This window comes from Lepidochelys olivacea (assembly GCF_965140295.1).
Source record: "Lepidochelys olivacea isolate rLepOli2 genome assembly, chromosome: 1".
Taxonomy (NCBI): Eukaryota; Metazoa; Chordata; order Testudines; family Cheloniidae; genus Lepidochelys; species Lepidochelys olivacea.
The window spans coordinates 303937761-303954344 of record NC_140411.1 but is presented as its reverse complement, the minus strand read 5'-3'; the positions used below and the strand labels follow the sequence as shown (position 1 = coordinate 303954344).

The 16584-nt window shown below is 42.5% G+C and overlaps 1 protein-coding gene across 2 annotated transcripts in view; it reads right to left on the bottom strand.

Annotated features, from left to right (window-relative positions):
* The window catches only part of LOC311514753 (uncharacterized protein), a 69862-nt gene extending 53987 nt beyond the window's left edge, over window positions 1-15875 (bottom strand). For both annotated transcript variants that reach the window (XM_084617445.1, XM_084617446.1), the window contains exons 1-4: window positions 15599-15875; window positions 15098-15187; window positions 12850-12957; window positions 10889-10973 (exon numbers count right to left, since the gene is read on the bottom strand). In XM_084617445.1, coding sequence (XP_084473571.1) covers window positions 10889-10973; window positions 12850-12957; window positions 15098-15187; window positions 15599-15787 — 472 coding nt within the window. In that variant the 5' untranslated portion in view covers window positions 15788-15875. The remainder of the gene's footprint in view (window positions 1-10888; window positions 10974-12849; window positions 12958-15097; window positions 15188-15598) is intronic.
* Between the last annotated feature and the right edge of the window lie 709 nt (window positions 15876-16584).

Below are 16584 nucleotides of genomic sequence, written 5' to 3'. Positions count from 1 at the left end.
GGTATAGTACAATCAAACATTTTTGCATCACTCCTGAGGAATTTAAAGCTTTTCCATTAACATTTCTCCAATGCATCCTTATGAACAAGGGCTGTCTGCTTTCAGAAACAAAGAGAATGCATTAAAAAGTAATGAATTTGTTTTGAAGGCATAAGCTTGGCTTCAGAACTCATCTTCACAGCTATGACCTTCTCTGCTAGAGAAAGAAATTAAAGAGAAGTGGTGTAACAGCTGAAGTGATAGGTCAATTCCACCTATCACAAACCAATTTACTTCTATTTAATTGAACAAACCCCTTTTTTTAAAAAAGGAGAAAAATCAGGTATGCATCAGTTTACCAATACTAAACTAAAGATGCCACAACCTCCACCCCCAACTCCCTCCGGCCAATATTCCTCTATTATTTACCCTAAATTTTCATCAGACTCCAAGTGTTAATCTGGATGTCACTCAATTTTTGCAAATCTTCAGCTGGGTGTTTTTAAGGCAAAATTAATAAAAATAACTACCATGTGTTTTGAGAGATGAAATAACACTGCTTATCAGTGTTTTAAAAGCCAAATCACAGCATATAGAGTACTAAATTCATTCAGAGATCAAGTACAACATTTCAGAGGAAGATTAGACCATTTGTGATATTTAAGAATTATACTGAATGTACCAGGACAGGGGTCAGCAAGTGGCCCATCAGGATAATCCGCTGGCAGGCAGCAAGACATTTTGTTTACATTGACCGTCCACAGGCACAGCCCCCGCAGCTCCCAGTGGCTGTGGTTCGCCGTTCCCGGGCAACGGGAAGTGTGGGAAATGGCGGCCAGCCGATTACCCTGATGGGCCACGTGTCGAAGGTTGCCAACCCCTGCATGTCAAACATGTCAAACTCTAAATTAAAGAAGTGCTTAGATAAGTTTTTAAAAGGTAAGACCTTAAGTACTAGCAAGTTACATCCTAATAACATAAGGCTTTCTACATCCTCCAGGAGCTATCTGCACCTATGATCATATTAGACACCCTAAACAATGCTAAATGGCATTTCACATTATACAATGATAGCAGAGTTTCAAAGAAACATTGCAAATGGGAAAAGATTTTGAGTTTGATAGAATTTTGTTTTCACCACTCTTCAGCAGGAGCTACCTGTCACGTGGTCTCTAACACGTATAAAGAAAATTCTCTTTACACTGAATTTCATTAGATGGAAGATAGGAAACTATCCATAGCTTCTCAAAGTAACTCCAACATGCTTTTAGTACCTACTCTGACTTCCTTTAGAGGTTGCTAATTAACTTGTTTCTCTGCTCTCTGTTTCTACTGCATGCTGTCCATTCTTGGCTTTTCTGTGCATGTTTTCCTTCAACCAATGTCAAGATGGCAGATATTGCAGCATCACACATCATCATCATCAAGGCAAATACCAAAGTGGGACAGCCTTCTTGCAGATGGAGCACACCAAGATCAATCTCTAGCTCGGTTGTTCAGACTGTCTGTCACTGGCAATCTTATCACTCTATCAAAGCTTTTGGTAACCCTGTGATCACCCACCATGTAGCAGAATTCTTTGGTAAACACTTCACAATTCGCTGGTCTTCCATCCTAATAATATGTCCCTATCAAGAAACTGCCAAAATTGAAGCAGTGCTGATGGGGGTGGTTTCTGGGTTCAGCTATGAATATCCTCGCTGCTGATCTTGTCCTGCCACTTAAGTGGAGCAGCTGAGAAAGATGACAAAAATAAAAAACCATAAATCTGTCACTCCCCAGCCTTCCTCCACGTTTACACTTCATTGCCTTACAATAAAGTTGGTAAAACCATAGTTCTATACATCTGCAGCTTTGCAGTAAGCTTCACGTCCCAGTGCCTCCACAGGAGCTATCAAAGGGTTCAGAATATGTTGGTGGCTGCTTCTATACCTGCAACAATGTCCATCGTGGGCTATCTCAGAACTAAATAAAAATGCCTTAAATTGGGCATCTAGCATGTAGGAAACTGTATATCTTTGTTCTACTTCAGTGTGGCTGATCCAGTCTGAAATGGAATCTAAAACCTAGATTTTGATTACTCTGATACCAATTTTCAGAGTAGCAGCCGTGTTAGTCTGTATTTGCAAAAAGAAAAGGAGTACTTGTGGCACCTTAGAGACTAACAAATTTATTTGAGCATAAGCTTTCATGAGCTACAGCTCACTTGCATGTGTATATATAGGCAATCATTTGGGTATCACCCCTAGGTCGGCTGTCAATGCTCAAACTGCAGGTCTCACAACAGAAATACAGGCTTGACAGGATCCAAGACAAAACTTACAAAGACGAGCCTCTGTGAAGCTCTGCCAGATTTTGGGCCTGTGTGGAACACTAGGAACTTCTGAACCAAAGATAGCAAGAGCCTGTTCATAGTCCTGAAAATATCTAAGCATACTGAAAGTAGAATTCTCCTGGGTCACGCATCTTGAATCAGGTAACAGCCAGTTTTAATTCCTGTTAGATAAAAACTTGGACACATCCAGCTCTGCAGAGCAGGTAGGAGATAATAGAAAAGGCATATGAGAAATGCATAAGCAACTTCTTGTTGACCTTAAGTTACTCATGGATGGCTATTTAATAGTGCATCCTGGAGCTGGATGATAAAAAAAAATTGATGGTTGTTTTTTAAAAAATTGTTCTTTATTATTTAAATAAAGGGATTTTTTTAAAAATAAACCTATTTAAAATTAACTTTGAAATAGCTTTTCAATGTCAAGGGCTAAATTTATTGTAGTCTATTAAAAACATTTAAGAACATAAGAATGGCCAAACTGGGTCAGATCAAAGGTCCATCTAGCCCAGTATCCTGTCTTCTGACAGTGGCTAATGCCAGGTGCCCCACAGGGAAAGACCAGAACAGGTAATCATCAAGTGATCCACCATGCATTCCGAGCTTCGGGCAAATAGAGGCTAGGGACACCATCCCTGTCCATCCTGGCTAATAGCCGTCGATGGAACTATGCTCCATGAACTAATCTAGTTCTTTTTTTAACCTTGTTATAGTCTTGGCCGTCACAACATCCTCTGGCAAGGAGTTCCACAGATTGACTGTGTGTTGTGTGAAAAAATACTTTTTTGTTTGTTTTAAATCTGCTGCCTATTAATTTCATTTGGTGACCCTTAGTTCTTGTATTATACTCCCTTATTTACTTTTTCCACACCAGTCATGATTTTTAGACCTCTATCATATGTCCCCCTTAGTCGTCTCTTTTCCAAGATGAAAAGTCCCAGTCTTATTAATCTCTCCTCATATGGCAGCCATTCCATACCCCCAATCATTTTTGTTGCCCTTTTCTGAACCTTTTTCAATTCCCATGCATCTTTTCTGAGATGGGGTGACCACATCTGCACGCAGTATTCAAGAGGTGGGCGTACCATGGATTTATATAGAGGCAACATGATATTTTCTGTCCTATTATCTATCCCTTTCTTAATTATTCCCAACATTCTGTTTGCTTTTTTGACTGCCACTGCACATTGAGTGGATGTTTTCAGAGAACTATCCACAATGACTCCAAGATCTCTTTCTCGACTGGTAACAGCTAATTTAGACCCCAACACGTATAGTTGGGATTATGTTTTCCAATGTGCATTACTTTGTATTTATCACCATTGAATTTCATCTGCCATTTTGTTGTCCAGTCACCCAGTTTTGAGAGATCCTTTTGCAGCTCTTCGTAGTCTGCCTCGGACTTAAGTATTTTGAGTAGTTCTGTATCATCTGCAAATTTTGCCACCTCACTGTTTACCTCTTTTTCCAGATTATTTATGAATATGTTGAATAGCACTAGGCCCTGTACAGACTCCTGGGGGACACCACTATTTACCCCTCTCCATTCTGAAAATTCACCATTTATTCCTACCCTTTGTTTCCTATCTTTTAACCAGTTGCCAATCCATAAGAGGACCTTCCCTGTTATGCCATGACATCTTACCTTGCTTAAGAGCCTCTGGTGAGGGACCTTGTCAAAGGCTTTCTGAAAATCTAAGTACACTATATCAACTGGATTCCTCCTTGTCCACATGCTTGTTGACCCCCCCATCAAAGAATTCTAGTAGATTTGTGAGACATGATTTCCCTTTACAAAAAACATGTTGACTCTTACCCAAGAAATTATGTTCAATCATGTGTCTGACAATTTTGTTCTTTACTATAGTTTCAACCAGTTTGCTCAGTACTGAAGCCAGGCTTACTAGCCTATAGTTGTTGGGATCACCTCTGGAACTCATTTTAAAAATTGGTGTCACATTAGCTATCCTCCAGTCATTTGGTACAGAAGTTGATTTAAATGATAGGTTACAGACTATAGTTAGGTTTCAGAGTAGCAGCCGTGTTCGTCTGTATCCGCAAAAAGAAAAGGAGCACTTGCGGCACCTTAGAGACTAAGAAATTTATTTGAGCATAAGCTTTCATGAGCTACAGCTCACTTCATCGGATGCATTCAGTGGAAAATACAGTGGGGAGATTTATATACATAGAGAACATGAAACAATGGGTGTTACCATACACACTGTAACAAGAACCATCAGGTAAGGTGAGCTATTACCAGCAGGAGAGCGAGGGGGAAAAAACCTTTAGTAGTGATAATCAAGGTGGGCCATTTCCAGCAGTTGACAAGAACGTCTGAGGAACAGTGGGGGGGGGGGATAAACATGGGGAAATAGTTTTACTTTGTGTAATGACCCATCCACTCCCAGTCTTTATTGAAGCCTAAGTTAATTGTATCCAGTTTGCAAATTAATTCCAATTCAGCAGTCTCTCATTGGAGTCTGGTTTTGAAGTTTTTTTGTTGAAGAATTGCCACTTTGAGGTCTGTAATTAAGAGACCAAAGAGACTGAAGTGTTCTCCGACTGGTTTTTGAATGTTATAATTCTTGACGTCTGATTTGTGTCCATTTATTCTTTTACGTAGAGACTGTCCAGTTTGGCCAATGTACATGGCAGAGGGCCATTGCTGGCACTTGATGGCATATATCACATTGGTAGATGTGCAGGTGAACGAGCCTCTGATAGCGTGGCTGATGTGATTAGGCCCTATGATGGTGTCTCCTGAATTGATATGTGGACACAGTTGGCAACGGGCTTTGTTGCAAGGATAGATTCATAGAAACTAAGGTCAGAAGGGACCACTATGATCATCTAGTCTGACCTCCTGCACATCGCAGGCCACAGAATCTCACCCACCCACTCCTGCGAAAAACCTCTCACCTATGTCTGAGCTACTGAAGTCCTCAAATCGTGGTTTAAAGACTTCAAGGAGAAGAGAATCCTCCAGCAAGTGACCCGTGCCCCATGCTACAGAGGAAGGCGAACAGCCTCCAGGGCCTCTTCCAATCTGCCCTGGAGGAAAATTCCTTCCCGACCCCAAATATGGCGATCAGCTAAACCCTGAGCATATGGACAAGATTCACCAGCCAGGTTCCTGGGTTAGTGTTTTTGTTGTGTGGTTTCTGGTGAGTATTTGCTTCAGGTTGGGGGGCTGTCTGTAAGCAAGGACTGGCCTGTCTCCCAAGATCTGTGAGAGTGATGGGTCATTCTTCAGGATAGGGTTTGTAGATCCTTGATGATGCATTGGCTTTTAGTTCGGGGCTGAAGGTGATGGCTAGTGGCGTTCTGTTATTTTCTTTGTTGGGCCTGTCCTGTAGTAGGTAACTTCTGGGTATTCTTCTGGCTCTGTCAATCTGTTTCTGCACTTCCGCAGGTGGGTATTGTAGTTGTAAGAATGCTTGATAGAGATCTTGTAGGTGTTTGTCTCTGTCTGAGGGGTTGGAGCAAATGCGGTTGTATCGTAGAGCTTGGCTGTAGACAATGGATCGTGTGGTGTGGTCTGGATGACAGCTGGAGGCATGTAGGTAGGCATAGCGGTTAGCAGGTTTCCGGTATAAGGTGGTGTTTATGTGACCATCGCTTATTAGCATCGTAGTGTCCAGGAAATGGATCTCTTGTGAGGTCTGCTCCAGGCTGAGGTTGATGGTGGGTTGATGGTGGGATGGAAATTGTTGAAATCATGGTAGAATTCCTCAAGAGCTTCTTTTCCATGGGTCCAGATGATGAAGATGTCATCAATGTAGCGCAAGTAGAGTAGAGACATTAGGGGACGAGAGCTGAGGAAGCGTTGTTCTAAGTCAGTCATAAAAATGTTGGCATACTGTGGGACCATACGGGTACCCATAGCAGTGCCGCTGATTTGAAGGTATACATTGTCCCCAAATGTTCCAGGTTTATGGATCTTGGGTAGCAGACCGAATACCCCTGGTCAGGGTTCTAGGGGTGTGTCTCTGCGGATTTGTTCTTGTGCTTTTTCAGGGAGTTTCTTGAGCAGATGGTGTAGTTTCTTTTGGTAACCCTCAGTGAGATCAGAGGGCAATGGCTTGTAGGAAGTGGTGTTGGAGAGCTGCCTAGCAGCCTCTTGTTCATATTCCAACCTATCATGATGACGACAGCACCTCCTTTGTCAGCCTTTTAGATTATGATGTCAGAGTTGTTTCTGAGGCTGTGGTGGCATTGTGGTCTGCACGGCTGAGGTTATGGGGCAAGTGGTGCTACTTTTCCACAATTTCAGCCTGTGCACGTCGATGGAAGCACTCTATGTTGAAGTCGATCGTCAAGTGGCCCCACTGGTTGTGTAGCAGGCTTCCTGCTTCTGATGTACTTAAAACATATTTTGCTATTACTTTTTGAGTCTTTGGCTAGCTATTCTTCAAATTCTTCTTTGGCCTTCCTAATTATATTTTTACACTTCATTTGCCAGACTTTATGCTCCTTTCTATTTTCCTCAGTAGGATTTAACTTCCACTTTTTAAAGGATACCTTTTTGCCTCTCACTGCTTCCTTTACTTTGTTGTTTAGCCATGGTGGCACTTTTTTGGCTCTCTTACTATGTTTTTTTAATTTGGCGTATACATTTAAGTTGAACCTCTATTATGGTGTCTTTAAAAAGTTTTCATGCAGCTTGCAGGGACTGTACCTTTTAATTTCTGTTTAACTAACTTCCTCATTTTTGTGTAGTTCCCCTTTCTGAAATTAAATGCTACAGTGTTGGGCTGCTGCGGTGTTTTCCCCAGCACAGGGATGTTAAATTTAGTTATATTATGGTCACTATTACCAAGCAGTCCAGCTATATTCACCTCTTGGACTACATCCTGTGCTCCACTTAGGACTAAATCAAGAATTGCCGATCCTCTTGTGGGTTCCAGGACTAGCTGCTCCAAGAAGTAGTCATTTAAGGTGTCAGGAAACTTTATCTCTGCATCCCATCCTGATGTAACAGGCACCCAGTCAATATGAAGATAGTAATAATGGGGGATTTTAACTGAGTTTTTTATTTTAATAGCCTCTCTAATCTCCCTGAGCATTTCACAGTCACTGTCATCATCCTGGTCAGGTGGTCGGTAATATATCCCTACTGCTATATTCTTATTATTAGAGCATGGACTTACTATCCATAGAGATTCTATGGTACAATTTAAACACAAAAAATAACTATTGGCTAATTCACATCCCTGAGCAACATAACTTACGTCAACTTAAGTTGTATAGCCTAATCTTCGTATTACTTAAAAAATAACCCTACCACAATAAATCACTACAGTGCACACACAATTCTCCCGCAAGAGAGAGGATATGAGAGAGAAGGAGAGAGAACCACACATGACAGATGTTAGTCACATTGTTTAAGGCACTATTGGAAGGCATTCAGACACTACCGTGATGAGGGAAATATCAGAACCTGAATTGCAAAGAAGAAAATGTGCCCAATTTCCACATGCACCTAGATGATGTGGAGTTGCCAGACACTTTACTGCCCAAGAGGCTGGGGCGGCAGGGGAAGGAGGGTGTTTTGTTTTTTCTTTACATATTCTGCAGTGATCTTTAACTGGATTTGAGTCACAAAGAATAATTCCCAGATAATACTTGTGTTGTTTTTGCTCACTCTGTCCCAACCAGAGCAAAATATGGATCTTTGAACCCCAACTGGCTGTTTTTGAATTCAGAGATACCAGTCACAGGACAACCTAGCAAATGAGACCTCAGTCTCAGTTTGGGACCTCTGGGCATTACTGAAATACAAATAATGAATAATGATATCATTGTGTTATGTTCTATTGTGTTAGGGCGCTCTTCAAACACACAGTAAGAGACAATCCAGAAAAGTGTACAATCTAAATAAACAAGACAGATGAATGGTAGGAATGGAAACAGAAGTACCAAAATAAAAAGTGAAGCAACATCTTCAAAGTCACAAAGCAAGTTTGTGGTAGCGGTAGATGTAGAACCCAGGTCTTGAGTCCCAGTCCAGTGACCTAACCACAAGACACCACTGCCTCTACATTTCATCAGGGCCTCACCTGACAATCATTTACCCATATAGTCTCAAAGTATTTCGGAGTGCATTCACTATCACTGGGTTCACCTCAAAAGAGAACATGGTATTTAGCCAATGAATGTAATTGTGGGTATCTGAATATGTATGTGTTACTGTGCTGCTATATAGTTTTCTTTTTGAAAGCAAGGCAACCCCAAAATCCTGTTGAGACTGTTAGCTTGTTTGATGCCATTCTGGTGTTCACTGTGAGCTGAAAATACATTGAGGGTTATGCATTGTTTTCAAGTTTATGTTTTGTTCAACTAAAACAATCAACCACAAGCCTAACTGTGCTTGCAACAGGACTGTAATATTTTCAATAGGTGGTGCTGGTGAGCCAAGAAATTGCTTAGGCCCAGATACACAAAGGTACTTAGGCATCTAAACCCCAGATTTAGCACCTAAATGCCAGAATTCTCACCGAACCCTGTAGGTGCCTAAACTCACCCAGCACCTATATTTTCAGGGTAAAAATTCCCTCTGCCCGTTTTTCTGCCTCTTGGCATGTGCACCTCCTTCTAGGCATCTGGAACCTATTTCCCACCTAAGCCCCCCAAAAATTCTCAAACCAGGGGAAGATAGGCGTTTAGCCACCTAATGCATGTGCATTGCTGTAGGCATGCTCAGAGGCACCTACCAGAGTGGTAACTTTTAGCCCACTGGTTACCACTTGCCTGGGATGTGAGAGATCCAGGTTCAATTCCCACCTCAACCTGAGAGAAAGAAAGGATTTGAACAAGGGTCTCACACCTCAAGAAGGCACTCTAACCACTGAACTATGGGATATTCTGATGTGGGGCACCCTCAGTTTCTCCCATTGAAGTAGTTCTACTGTGGACGAATAATGAAAAAGCAACTGGAGCAGGAGGACTGGATGCTGGGTCTCCCATTTCCCAGATGGGGCCCTAACTACTGCACTACAGAGTGAATGTGTGCGTGTGTGTGTGTCTCTCTCCTCCCCGCCAGTGAACGTTACACTGTGGATAAATACATAAACAGTCATTGAGCCAGAGAGAGAGAGAGAGAGAGAAGCAGAACTAGAAATCCATAAGGGAGGGTGAAGGTAGGGATGAGTTGAGACCTTGTTTGCAAAATTTTTGAACTGCTTCAGTCCTTTTTAATTCCCTTATATAATCTACTATTGACACCTTAAATCAAACACAAACCAAAGGTTTGCCTGCCATCCTTTTTACAGAGAATGTTTTACCTATTTATTTTAGATTTTTTTTTTACTTGAACCTTTTTTTTAAATCAAAATTTGTTGAAATGTGGTGTCATTTTAAATAACGGCTTGACTACCCATGTTACAAATGGTACGTGTTTACATCTTGTTTTAATACTAGTTCAGTAATCATTAAAAAAAGTACTAGAGACAAATTTTCTGAAGTGGTCCTAAAATCAAGTCTGCAATTTAGTATGCATATTTTCACACCTAAGTTTTTGCATAAGCAGAGTACACTTTTCAGTTATGCAATTTGTTTTAGTGCACTTTCCCACACATGCCTCTGATGGAAAAGTACAGCTTTTGTCTTCAGATTTAATAAAATACATCTCTATTTTGTAACATTATTAAACCTTTTATTTATGTATGCATCAATAAAAATGCTATTAAATCTTGCTGAATTTGGGTTTCTTTGAACAAAGATCCTAGAAAAGGATCCACACATGGACTTTATGCCTGCCTCAATTCACACTGAAATTAATAGGTCTATGGGGAAGGTCCTCCTGTCTGGATCCCTTTGTATTACACAGGTCTTGATTTGATCCTTTGAGCCCAGATAGCTAAATTCTCTCTCTCTTTTTCCCCCAAAAGCTCCTGACTTGAAACAGAGAGCTCCTTTTTGCTTTACTTTTATTTTGAGAATTTTGTAGGTGGGATAAAACTTGGATTAAATTTGCTGTTTACTTAGTCTTTTGGGATTTTTTCCCTTTGTTCCTGAAAACTGTAAAGTATTTCTCAATAGTTAATATGCTCCATTCTCTAATTACTCAATCACATTTGTATAGGTAAAATGCATAAGTGCTTACAAACTTTTTAAGTATTTATTTTTTAAATTAATTGTTTTCATTTTACCTCTTAAACTTGCATTTTTATTCCTTTGCTGACCTGCAGGTGATGAAGGGACTGGACTGTCAACAAGAACCGGTCTTAGAAGAGAAGCCCTCATCTGTACTCAGCAATGGAGCAAGTAGGCAGCTGGCCACTAGGATCCCCATCTATCAAAGTCACACTGTGCTCAGAGGATTTGGAGACTGCAAGTTGCTCTGAGCACCCCTGCTGTTCCGTAAAGTCCACCCTGCTGTCAGCACATAAATCTTTCCTGGAAGGCTGCAAAGCTAAGTGAATGTATATTTATCTCCAGACTCACCCAATATTTCCCATATGCTGCTAGTTATAATAAAAGTGCAAGGCAGAGCAAAAGTATTCCAGAAAAATCTTTCTCGATTTGGAATTTCAATGTTTATTTACTAAGTTAAAATAGGGATCTAGGGTCTCTTACCACATTTTACATATGCATATGCTCTTCTCGCAAACAGTGGTGTATGAAGGAAAGTTCTGGAAACACAGCCAACTCGACAGGCAATCTGGAGAGAAGATAGTACATGAACTGTAATAATACGATCTAAAAAGCAGCTTTACAGTACATCCAGCATTGTTACACCAAACAAACCTGTCATTATGAACTTAATGATATTCTTGAGCCATCCACATTAGCACCATTGGTCTTTTATTTATTTCAAATTACTGTTCTTATTTACCTCAGCAGGGTTCTATAAGATTACTCCCCAGACTGCTCAGACTCCTATGGGGATGATTTATGTCATCATTCCAGTGTAACGTTTCCCATAATTGTACTGAGTTTAAAAAACATTAGAACCCAAGGGGCTAGACAAGGAGCTATAACATTAGCAGCATGCTCGTATAAATCAATTTACTCCCTTGGAGGAAAAAAAAAATGAAGGAATTTAATGAGATTGCACATGAACCACAAAGCCAATGTGCAGTTACCATTAAGAGTGTTTAATCCAAAAGTACAGATGTATCGCACAGATAAATTCAAAAAACAAAAAAATGCAGGCATTTATTTCTATACAATATTATCTGAACAAAGAGCAAGTGAATTTAGAGCCTATGGTGCCAGAGAATTTTAATGGTCTAATTTTCAGTTTGTTCATCAATTTTATGACTATTTTTACTGCTTGTTACTCACCATTGTTTCCTATTTACAAAATCATTTATTATTATTCCTTAAAATATAATTCAATTGCTGTCAATGCCAGTGGTAAAAAAAAAAATTATGACTAGCATGGCAAGATTGTTTCCAATTACCTTAGATACAATTTATCCTGCCAATTAAAAATTTCTAGATTGGAAAGACTTTAGGGTGTGCATGAAATCTCAGACATTAATCTGAACATTGTACATATATATCACATGGAGCAGAATTTAATCAATCATTTCACAGAAAAAGTTTCTGCTTTTTCCATGTGATTTTAAACTCAGTCTATTTTAAAAATATTATGAAGTAATAAACTTTGACAAACAGTAGATTCCTGTGCAATTATAACATGCCTTAGAGTATATAAAGCACGAGGTCAAAGACCAAGGGTCAGATCCCAATAAATGCTAAGTGTCTCCTGCAAGGGGCTGAGAGGGCTGCAATTTCCATCAAAGTTATCAGCAGCTGAGGATTGAGCCCCCTTTGACTAATTATCCCAGAAACACATTAGTCACCCAGTCCAGAATGTCCTATTGTCATTAGGAAATGGAATTCAGACATCAAAATTAAGAAAGCAGTTACTTGTCTTTATAAAGCTCAATCCTGTGAGGTGGTGACCGTCCTCAATGCCTACATATTCCAGCATAACACCTCACAGGAGTGTTCAGAACCCATAGGATCAAGTCCTTAACATAAAGGGCATTAGATGTAGGTATGACATCAATGATTCATAATTATAAAGGGTCCCAACATTTGAAGCAGTCAAGGTCCATCCCTCATTTTCAAATATAGTGACCACTCAGGATTAAACTAATGAGTGGAGGTTGTGGGGGTAGGAAATGGGAAATTTCAGCTTCTTCCTCCCTCCCATTACCTAAAACACCCTCTAATTTTATTCGAAGATGTCTTACAGGTCAATTTCTAATATGCTTAATGCAATGTGCAAGCATAAGATAACCTAATATATTCAGAAAATGGATTATTTGTGGCTCTGTCTGATCTGAGTCTCCAAATGCAGTGGTGTTTATTATACTGGATGATCTCATTTTGATGTACGGTAGCTGTGACTCTAAGATGCAGCTGTCATTCACTTTAGAATAAATATAGCATAATAAAACCACAAGGTAGACACAGGACAGTATATCTTAAAGCACACTCCTTTGATTTAATCATTGGTTGAATTTTTACATAAAAACACTCATTATGTAATGTACATACTTTAAATACTACTGCAGTTTTACCTTAGGGATAGATGCAACATCTATTGCTTTATTAAGCTCTTGCACTGCTTCCTGATGGTGATTCTGTCTTTGGAAAGCTACAGCTAAATGATAATAGGTTTCAAATAGCTGAAATACACAATGAGAATCTCAAATTATTATTGAAGTTTTAGTATTGCTGAGGTTCTGAACATGTTTAGGACCGGTTTTTAATTTGTTTCAAACCAATGAAACTGCTTTTTTACCATTTCTCTTGGGCAATCGTTATTTTACATATTTGTATTCTAAAATAATTTCAAATTTATTCCCTCTGCTACTCCCTAGGTACTATTTACTTTGGGCTAGATTCTTAGCTTAACTCCATTGAAATAAATGCCAGTTTACACCAGCTGAAGGTCTCGTCCTTCAACAATTATCTGGAACGTTAAAATACATTGTCCAGAAGAGAACTATAATATCATTAATATTTCACATTACAAAACCAGTAGTCCCTCTAATAAGCTACAATAGAGATATTTGTAGATCATCTAAATTAATTTAAAATACTGCAAACAACACAAAACTAAGCAGGCCCCATATTAATAAAATGGCACAGTTGTAAATCTGCAGAGGTAAGAACAGGTGCAAATTGTCTCTGTCCTAAAATTCTGCCAGATGCAGCTGTCTCTAAAGCCTGGCTGAGCAAATAATTTAATTCTCAACTGAACAGCATAACCAACACGCATTAATTTATTTCTAAAGACAAGTATTTGTAGTTGCAATGAAGAAACATATGGCAGCTGCACACTGGAGCCAGTGTTACAGACAAATAAGGCTACATCATGGTAAAACTCTGGCCCCAGTGAAGAACGATTGCCAGGTGTCCAGTTTTCGACTGGAAAGCCCAGTCGAAAAGGGACACTGGTAGCTCTGGTCAGCACAAGCGACCGGGCCATTAAAAGTGTGGTCGGCAGTGCTGCAGATCTAAGGCAGGCTAATCCCTACCTGTTCTGGCACTGCGCAGTGCCCCAGAAGCAGCCAGAAGGTCCAGTTCCTAGGCAGAGGGCCACAGGGCTCCACATGCTGCCCCTGCCCCGAGCAGCAGCTCCGCACTCCCACTGGCCCCTCCCACACCCTGAACCCCTCATTTCTGGCCCCATCCCAGAGCCTGCACCCTGAGTTAGAGCCCTCACCCCCTCCCGCACCCCAACCCCCTGCCCCAGCCCAGTGAAAGTGAGTGAGGGTAGGGGAGAGCAAGCCACCAAGGGAGGGGGAATGTAGTGAGCAGGAGACGGGGCCTAGGGGAAGGGACAGGGAAGGGGGTGGGGCCTTGGAGAAAGGGTGGGGCTAGGATGTTCGGTTTTGTGCGATTAGGAAGTTGGCAACCCTACAGTGAAGTCATTAGGAGTTTTACCATTTACTTCAATGGGGTCAGAATTTAATCCTATGCCTATGAAGACCTGCACAGGAAGACCTGCACCACTGCTCAGGTGCTGCACGGGGATACTTGAGGGAACATTACTGCACTTTTTGAAGGCTGTAACCAGCTCTCCCCCAAATACTCTATCTGGTGCACAAAGGGCCCATCCCATCAAACATGTCAGTGTGGCAGGGATGACAACACTGCCAGTAGCACTGCTCTCCACCACTACCTTGTGCTCTCCAGCACAACCATGCATCATTAAGCTAACAGCTCTGGTTCTCTCTTTCATCTGACCAGACAGTGTGCTCTCTCAGCTTCCCTGGCACCCAGTCAGATAAATGTGGATCAAACATATAATTCAGTTATATGTTCTTAAAATATAATACATTCACATGTTGGTGCTATCCAGATGAAGGCTCCAATCCTGCAACCAGATCCAGGTGAACCCTTGCACACATATAGTGCCCTAGTGATATTGAGGGTCCATCCACAAAGATCTGATTGCCGAACTGCAGCCTGACATTGTATCATTTTGTAAAACAACATTTGTCCAGTATTGTCAATCCTGAGTGTTCAAAAGTCATGAGCAATGTCTCCAAAAATCATGTGATTTAATTAAAAGTCATGAGGTTTCTTTTTAGTGGTTCTTTTTATTTCCCTTCTGCTTATTGAGCCTTTAGGGTTCCCATTTTTTCTGCAAACGTGACGGTTAGAAACTTTTTTTTAAAAATGAAAGCTGAGATTTTCACATAATCACATCACTTCAAAAGCTGGGATTTGAAGATAGACCATCTATTAGAACACTTGTAATAAAACGGCAAGAGCTGACAATCCTGCTTGTCACTTGAGAAATGGTTTTAAAATTACCAGTTGTGAATAGTAAGGACCAGGCTCAAAGTCTTTGGGAAGTTCCTCTTTGCTCAAAGTTTTCAAGAGTGCTGTGTAATGTGCAACAACCTGAAAGCAAAAAACATAAATGGCAAAATGACCAAAAGCCAGCATCAGACTCTGGGAGTTTTAAAGAGTCAGAAATGAGAAGCACTGCAGAGTGCAAAGCTCAACTCAGCTCCTCTGGACACCAGGCTCCACCTCATAGGCCTAGGAGAGCACTACCTCAGAGCACAAAGAGCCACAAATTAGTGCCACAGCAAGTTATCATAGTACTGGGGTACCTGCTGTGGCTGGGATGAAGAACACGGTGGCTAGTTAAGGGAGTCGGCATAGCTAATGTGAATAAGACACCCCTCCCCCCGGGGGTCTCCCATCCTGCCCCGACCCAGCCGGGCGCTGCTTAGCCTTGGGGTGGGGGGTTCCCCCAAACCGCCCGGCCCGTGCCCAGCGCCCTCTGGCGGAGGCGGCCGGAGTCACCTCGCTCCAGCGCATGGCCCGCTCGCTGGCTATCGCGGAGATCAGCTGCGCCTCGGCCCGCGCCCGCACCCGGGTTAGGACCGTCGCCGCCGAGGAAGAGGGGAAGGAAACGGAGGGGCTCGAGGCGGCGACTTGCGGGAGCGAGCAGGGCTTGGCCGAGGCCATGGAAGGCGGCCGGACGTGGGCCATGCAGAGTCCAGTGCGGCGCCAAGCGGCCCGCCGCGCTGGGCACAACGGGCCGCGTTTCCATGGCACCGGGAGGGCGGGACCGCAGGGCTGTGGGAGAGCTGCGCTGAGGCCTCCCTGCGGCCGCCCCTTCCTCCCCCCGGCCAGCGCGCGCCGCCTCCGCTGACCTGGGCCCCCCCGCAGCAGGGCGCGTTTCACCCCGAGTCTGCCTCGCAGCCTGCGCTCCTCGCCCTGCCTGGGCCGCCCGCGCCGCGCCGCGCCGCTCCCCGCTGAAAGCCGCTAGGCAGGGTTACGGGCGGGGGGATGCCGCGAGTTTCCTTCCTTCGGGGCGGGGGGGGAGCCAGTCACTTGCCGGAAAAGCCTTTCCCCCAGGGCAGGGCTGCTGCGGCTGCGGTTCCTAACGCCGGGCAGCGAGGGTGGATTCACTTGATCGCCTCGGGAAGGCGGCTCCATTGGCCGACCTCCGCAATCGCGGCTGGCTTGAGCCCTGCGCTCCCCCGCCCCCCCTCACTTCCCGCTGAGCGTTGTGGTCTGCCTTGTCCACAGCGTGGCGGGAATATCCAAATGTTGTTGTTAACCTCCTTCTTCTCTTCCTTCCCCCAGCCCCCCAAATATTCACTCAAACCATCCTTCCCGGAAGTGCAGGACTGGGTCCCAGGCTCTTCTAAACCATCGTAAGCAGGGTACATTCCTATGCAACAATGAATGCCCCACGTCATCCAAACTCCTTCTTTCTAAATCTTTGCAAAACAAAATTATTGGAATACATGTGATATTGACTGACTCTCCTTGCTGTTATT